This window comes from Monoraphidium neglectum (assembly GCF_000611645.1).
Source record: "Monoraphidium neglectum strain SAG 48.87 unplaced genomic scaffold scaffold03082, whole genome shotgun sequence".
Lineage (NCBI taxonomy): Eukaryota > Viridiplantae > Chlorophyta > Chlorophyceae > Sphaeropleales > Selenastraceae > Monoraphidium > Monoraphidium neglectum.
The window spans coordinates 1-7,259 of NW_014010546.1; the positions used below are offsets into that span (position 1 = coordinate 1).

The 7,259-nt window shown below is 67.3% G+C and overlaps 1 protein-coding gene across 1 annotated transcript; it reads right to left on the reverse strand.

Annotated features, from left to right (window-relative positions):
• Window positions 1-4,012: 4,012 nt before the first annotated feature.
• MNEG_12129 (Chlorophyll a-b binding protein of LHCII typeI) lies at window positions 4,013-6,380 on the reverse strand (the record flags this gene model as incomplete). Its single annotated transcript, XM_014039399.1, has 5 exons — window positions 4,013-4,122; window positions 4,461-4,647; window positions 4,958-5,168; window positions 5,379-5,600; window positions 6,346-6,380. The coding sequence occupies 5 exons, from the start codon at window positions 6,378-6,380 to the stop codon at window positions 4,013-4,015; spliced, it is 765 nt and encodes a 254-aa protein (XP_013894853.1).
• Window positions 6,381-7,259: the final 879 nt, after the last annotated feature.

Here is a 7,259-nt window from a genome sequence, read left to right on the forward strand (position 1 = left end):
GCTGTCGGCCGCGCGGCGCGCCGCCGCCGCCGCACCGCCGCCGCCGTCCCCGCCGCCGCCGCGGCTGCAGCTGCTCAGCTCCGCCGCCGTTGCAGCGGCCGGCCCGCCCTCGGCTGGGGTCGAAGCAATCGCAGAGTCCCCCTGGGTGGGGCCCCTGCTGACCGCGGTCACCGCGGCCTTTGACGGCGCAGCCAGCCAGCCCTTTCTCCTCGCCCGCCTGACAGAGCGCCGCGGCCGCGGCTGCGGCCGCGGGACGGCGCCCGCCGCCGCCGCCGGGCGCGCCCCGAGGTCGAAGCTCGTGCTGCGCGCGCGGCCTGGCGCAGCTGCTGGGCAGCTGCTATCGGAGCTGCGCGCCGAGGCGGCGGCGGCGGCGCGGCGTTTGCCAGTGGTCGCAGGCGCGGATGTGAGCATGCTGGGTTGTGGGCAGTTGTTGAAAGCAGGCGGCGCCAGGGTGAAAGTTGTCACCGACCCCAATGCCTCACGGTCCCATGCGACACGCGCCCGTGGCGGCGGCGCCGCCGCCGCCGAGGCGATGGCGCCGGCGGCTGCGGCGTCGCTGGCGGCGGCGCTGCTGCGGCAGGCGGCGCCGGCGGGGTGGACGGTGCTGGAGTAGTGCCGCGGCTCAGGCGGCGCGGCGTGGCCCACGGCCCAAGTTGCGCCTGACTCTTGTGCCTCAGCGTTCATGTTTTTCCCTACAGTTGGTCCTGCCGCGGGTTTCAGTTTGCAAGGCCGGCTCCACACCCTCGTAGTAGACCCACTCACTTACCTGATTATGCACTGATCACTGCCGCTGTCCTCATGAGGGCGCCGCCTGGCGGCAGGGTTTGGAGTCGGTGGGCGGCCTGCCGCAGCCGGCGCGCCACGAGCCGCGCCGCGGCCCCGAGGCCGCAAGCGGCGGCAGGCGCCGCTCGCATAGGGGCCCCCGCGCTGTCCAGCGCCGCCACCCCACCCAGCCCACACACACATACACGTACGCACACACACTTGTTTGCAGCCAACCGCCGCCTTTTGCAAGCGCTCTGGACTCTGCTGCACACATGCAGGCGCGCGTGCGCAGGGAAACGCTTCTCCTGCGGCGCCTTGATGCAGCTGGCATGCGGCCTTGAGCACGCGCGCCCGGTTTTTGGCCCAGTTTGCTTGGTGTGCCAAATTTCAAATCCTGCGACAGGGTTTTGCAGGCGTTGATCCGAGGATACGAATCCTCGGACGATCTACACAAATGCAAAAGACAGGGGCCAGCCGCAGGCCGCTTGCTTCTGCTGGAATGCCCAAGAGCGCAGTTGCGCTGCGCCACGCGCGCGCAATGGGGCGAAACGCCCCCTCTTTTGCGCCCGCCCAACGGCGCCGCTCTTACGTGTTGCTCAAGTGCGATCGAAAAGTTTTGCCCTCACCTGCGGTCGCGCGTCGACGCGGCTCGTCGCGCTCTGCATCTGCCGAAAAGCCCTGTGGCCGCCTGCGTCGCCCGCGGCACGACTCTCCAAGGCTGGGGGGGTAGGGTGCTCGTCACTCACCCTGTGACGCCCTCACTCCTTGTCCCATGGAAGAACCGTTTTGAGGCCCAACGCTCCCCGTGCCACCCGCCGGAGCCAGCGCTCAGCCACCTCTCCTGCGCCCACACCCCACATGCACACACACCTGCGCCCGTTGCGGCCTGCCTAGCAAGCAGAAGGGCACGCGCTCCGCTCCCCCCTCCCCCGGCGCGCACCCCTTCTCACCCCTGCAGCCCCTTCTCCCGCGGCACTGTCACTGTGATTCGAATCCTTTTTGTGTGTGCCTGTGTGCGTGCGTGCGTGTGTGTGCGGTTTTGCCTCATGCCTGCTTTGCTCAGGCCTTGCATTTGTCGTTGCACATCAGTCTGTGAGTCATGCGACCTGCCAGGTCATTGTTGCTGGGGCACCGACCCGAAGTTGTCCACTCCACGCACCGCCGCAAGGCTTGGGGCCCTTGCAACACACCGCCCCACCGCCTCTGCCGCGCGATGGGCAGGCCGCATCGCGCGCCGCCCGTTGGACCGGGCGCGCGGCAGGTGGGGCGCCGCGCCGCGCCGCGCCCTCGCCGCTGCAGGGGCGCGCGCCTGGCTTTGGCACCTCCGACAAGCTGTGAGGGTTTACACCAGATCGCGAGGTCCTGAATTTTCAGCAATGAGCATTGCCAAGCGGCGCCGCGCGGCGCAGCACCGTGCTACGCCGCCGCGTGCGCTGTCGCGGACGCCGCTGCCCACACTCGCCCCTATCTTACCGCCCAACGTCGATTCCACGCCGCAGCCTGAGCAGCCCACCAAGCTCGCCCCCGTGCAGAGGGCCAGCTGGGCCCCAGACCCCGCCCTCGGGCGCCGGCTGAGCGGCGGGCTGGGGGAGTGGGGCAGGGTCCCGCACGCCGCGCACATGTGAAGAGCGCGCGCTATCCGTTTATACCTCTGCGCCAAGCGACGGCGGCCGCGGCCGCGCCGGCGAGCTTCTGCCGGCTTTTCTCGCGCCACGACTGGAACCAACCACAAGGGGAGGAGGCGCGAGCGCGCCTCCTTGGATGCCCCATCGAATTACTCAAGCATATGCACCCCGCTCCATCACAGCTTTCAATCACACTTGGGCCTTGGCGCACAGCGGCGAACAGCTGATCCCAAAAACGCGTCACGGCAAAGCATATCACGCCCGACCACCGCGCGCAGCGGTGCGCACCTACTCATCTCTGCCGAGGTGAAAAAGTTGCGGTGGTTGCGGCTTTCGCCGTCATGGGCGTGCGCGCCTGCGCTGACAGGGCAGTCGCAGCAAGCGTAAAGGGCAGCGCGCGCGCGCGTCGCCCCTGGCCCGCGCGTCGCGCCAAGCCATGCCGTTCCCGCCGGCGGCGCCCGGCGCGCGCGGGGAGCTGCGCCGCATGCTTTATGCAGTGCGTAGGCCTGAGGCGCTGCGGGGGCCTGCCGTCGGCCGTGTGCAACCCTCACTCCCACCGCCGACCCCACACAGGGGCCACCGACGAACTGTGTGCCCCTGCGAACGTGTTTCCAGCCATCCCCTCCCCTGAAACTGCAAAGCGCTGCGGACACAAGCCACCCATTTGAAGATGCCCCTCGGCTTCTTGGCTGTTCGTTGCTTGCTCCCCAGCGTCGCGAGCGCTTCGCTGTTTTTTGTGCCGTTCCCTCCACGTTTGCGCTGCCGTTTGCCGCTGAATGTGTCGTGTGCTTGCAGTCAATACAGGTTGATACCCATGGGCTTTGCGGTGCTGCGGTGGGTAGTAACGTATGTTGCAATGCCGGCATGGTGCAGACGAGGCAAGGGGAGTGGCATCCAAGGAGCGGGGGCCGACTTCCCCTCGCCTGCATGCGGGGCGGACTGCGGAGCCGGCACACACGCGTGTAGGTTGGGATGCGGGGATGCAGTAGAGAGGTGTCAGGCTGCGCATGCCAGACAGACTTCCTGACACCGCTTAGCTGTACGCATGTGGCTCACGCGCGCATCCACTACACCCGCGTGGCCACGTGCGCTGCTGTAGCCCGTGAGCGTGGGGCCCTGCCAATCTCCATGCATGCTGTTGTGGTGCACTGCAGGGCACCACTCTGCTGCTCCCGTAGGTTAGGCTATTGACAACCAAAACTGTCACTGGGTCTGGCATTGTCCCATCCTCTGCTCAGGGCTGCGAGCTAGCACTGCTGCAAGTGCCCAACCCAACAATGGCACTTGCGCCTCGCTGACCAAGTTTAAGCTTGCTGACCTCCGACTCAGCCCACGGCTGGTCCACATGTCTTTGCTGACCAAGTTGAAGCTTGCTGACCTCTGACTCAGCCCACGGCTGGTCCACATGTCTTTCCAGGTAGCAGCAAGGTAGATCCAGATCGAGTTACACACACTCTCAGCGACCCAAAATGCTCATCAATGCCTGCTCAAGCAGAAGCCCCCAGGGGCCACACACCAGAGCGGTACGCCGCCCCGCGCGCACGCGGCGCAAGCCGCGCAGAGCAGGGCGCGCAGGGGGGGGGCCCTCAAAACAGTTTCACGCAGCAGCAGCGGCCGCAGATTTAGGCCAGGCCGGGGGCGGAGTTGAAGATGTTGTTCGAGGCGGGGCCCGACAGGTGGGTGTTGAGGTTGGCGATGGGGCCCTCCTTGGTCACGATGGCCTGCACGAAGACTGCGAGGGTGGGGTGTGCAGAGGGTGTGTGGTTGGTGTGAGGCGGTGTAGGGGAGTCGTGGTCATCTCACTCCTGGGCATGGGAGTCCCGAGGGGAGCCACAGCCAAGCGTGAAACGCGTGCATGCGGCGGTCAAGGCGTCACACATGGACGCATGCAGCAGGGGATGCAGCTTGCAAGCCGCATGCATGCCCACGCGTGCTGCTGCACAGCTCACGGACGCCGCATGCGCCTGCATGCAGCTCGCACGCATGCGTATGCGGCATGCTTGCAGGCACGCGCATGCGGCACGCATGCATGCATCCATGCGTGCATGCGGACGCGTCCCAGCCACTCACAGCCGAGCATGGAGAACATGGCCAGGCGGCCGTTCTTGATCTCCTTGACCTTGAGCTCAGCGAAGGTGTCGGGGTCGTCGGCCAGGCCCAGGGGGTCGAAGCTCTCGCCGGGGTAGAGGGGGTCCAGGTCCTCGCCGGCCGGGCCGCCGTTCACGCGGTAGCCCTCGATCAGGCCCATGAGGATGACCTGCGGCGAGTCAGCATGTTGGGAGTGGGGTATATACAGTCAGGTGGGTCGCTGACCCCCCGCCTTGAATACGGTGAGGTGGGTTGTTGCGCGGCCGTCAGCTGAGGGTCGTCAAGTCGGGTTGCATGGGGAGGGGTGAGGGGCTTGGTCGGCTGCGCTACGAGCAGTGGCTGTGGTGATCAGTTGTGCAACAACCATAAAGAAGCTCAAACCAAACCCAGGGGCACGTGACGCGGGAACAGTTGGCGGCAGCGCCTACGCAGACCGCGTCCGTGTGCATCTGCCGATTACACCACACATGCATGCGCACCTGGATGGCCAGGGTGGCGCCGATCGACTGGGCGTGGATCAGGCTGGGGTTGCCGAGGTAGTTGAGGCCGTCGGAGCCGAAGATGCTGGCGCCAGCCTTGAACCACACGCCGCCGGCGGGCAGGGGGGTGCCGCTGTTGGCCAGGAGCTCGGGGGTCACGCAGCCCAGAGCGCCGAGCATGGCCCAGCGGGCGTGGATGACCTCGAGCTCCCTGGCGGGCGGTTGTGGCGGGAAAACGCGTGTCGGTTAACAGCATGCACATGTGCACTGGGACGGCTGCGTGCTGCACTGGGCTGGACACATCGCATTCAGGGGAGGCGGCAACAGCGAAGCGTGGACAGCAGGGCGGCCGCGAGGCATGCGCTCGCACAGGCACCGAAGTGCGCGCAAGCACATGCACATGTGCGCGTGTTCTGCGCACCTGTAGCGGGCGAAGGTCGCGGGGTCGGCCGACAGGCCGGCGGTGTCCCAGCCGTAGTCACCGGGGAACTCGCCGGTGAGGTAGGCGGGGGTGGCGCCGTTGTACGGGCCCAGGAACGTGGGCCTGTCGGGGCCGTACCAGGACAGCTCCTTGGCGGCAGACTTCTTGGGGGCGGCCTTCTTGGTGGTGGACTTGGCCGACTTCTTCGCCTCCACGCGGACGCTGGGGGGAGGTATGGCGGGGGGGCGCGGCGGCGTCAGCAGTCGGGAGGCGACCGAGGTTGGCATGAGGGGGTGCTCGGCGAGGCCGCGCCAGTTGCGTCGTGGTTGTGGTTGTGCTGCACTCTGCTGGGCTGCGCCCAAACCCTGGCCTGTGCGCCGCATCTCAGATCTGCTTGTGCGCCGACCGCCAGCTCAGCCCCCTGCTGGGGCGCCCCTGGGTCAGCAGCCGCCAAAGTGCTCCCTCAGCTGCCGCAGCTGGCTGGCGTGGACATCCTGCTGGCATCAGAGGCATGGGTGGGACCCAGCCTGCGCCGCGCCCGCGCTGCGTGCCGCGCCACCACGGTCAATGCCCCATGGCATGTTTTCCAGGTGGGGCGGCACGCCGGGCGGGCTGCAGGCGTGGATGCCATGGGGGATCCGCGCCAGCCCGCACGAGGACGACGAGGAGACGGCTGCTGACTCGGGGGCTCCAGAGGAAGGCTGGGCGACTAGTAATCGCTCAACAGATCTGAGATTCAATCTCCGCTTGGTTGCGGACGCTCGCTGTTTGTATGCACTTTAATAATAGCTGATAACTGGGAGGCTTGGCTATCCCTGGCCGCTGGGGGGGGGGGCTTCGCCTAGAGGCCAAGCCAGCTGCGGCCGAACGTGACCGCCCGTGGGCGTTCGGCCGTATGGCCATCAGACCGCGTCATACAGTCTACGAAAGCCCTTCCGAAACCCCGATATACAGCCAACGCAGTCACCTGAGGGCGCGGGTCGACTGCAGCATCATGGACATCGTGGCTCGACTCGGGGTGTATGGATGAGGAGGAGGAGCACGTTTTGAGTCGTATGAAAATGTGCTGTGGTTGTTTCGGCTACGGGAGTAGAAGAGGGGGTGTGCAGGCTCGGGAAGTCGGCCGGGCGGTTTAGAGTGCAGATTGAACCGCTGCTGTGCAGCTTTGCTGGATGCGACGCAGGGAGTCGAGCTCAGACGTCCCAAGGCCAGGATGACGCCAGCAGTCACAGGCTTTCATGCTTATCTGGCCTCACAGGAGTGGTGCCGGGGCGTCTTGCGAACGAGAACGGGGCATTTGGTGCTTGCGCAGTGCGCATGCCGCCTTGCGACGCCCCTGCGCCGTCGCTTCTTGTCCCGCCTCCCGCCGCGCCCCGCGCGACGCCATGTCAACGGCTCCCTGCATTCCCCCCATCTGTCAGAAACTGCCACACCTGAAAGTCCCCTGTCGTTTTATATTCGAGCTCCGCCAGCCCCCGGCCCCCCACAGTGGCTGCAGATGTGGCCAACCGCCGCCAGGCTGGCGCCAGGTCATGGTGCCCAGTGACACCCCTTGGGGGCGAGCCTCGGGCCTTCCTGTCAACACGCCCTGGCCCAAGCCCCCAATCCCAACACACCCTAGCTTGTCTTCATTTACAGGCGCGGCCGCGCTGTGCGAGGGCACCCGGCGCCGTGAGTTGCGCCGCAGGTGGGAAGAGGGAAGGGCCACGGGCGTCACCGGGCGGCCGCGTCCCCCGCCGCGCCCGCCCCGCCGCGTGCCTGCCCGCGCTGCCCGGCCATCACCAGGCGACCCTCGTGCCGGACGAGGCGGTATGAGTAAGGGCGCCCCCCCGCATGCCGCCGCGGCGCGGCCGCCTGCGCGGCATGCGCATCCCCTAGGAC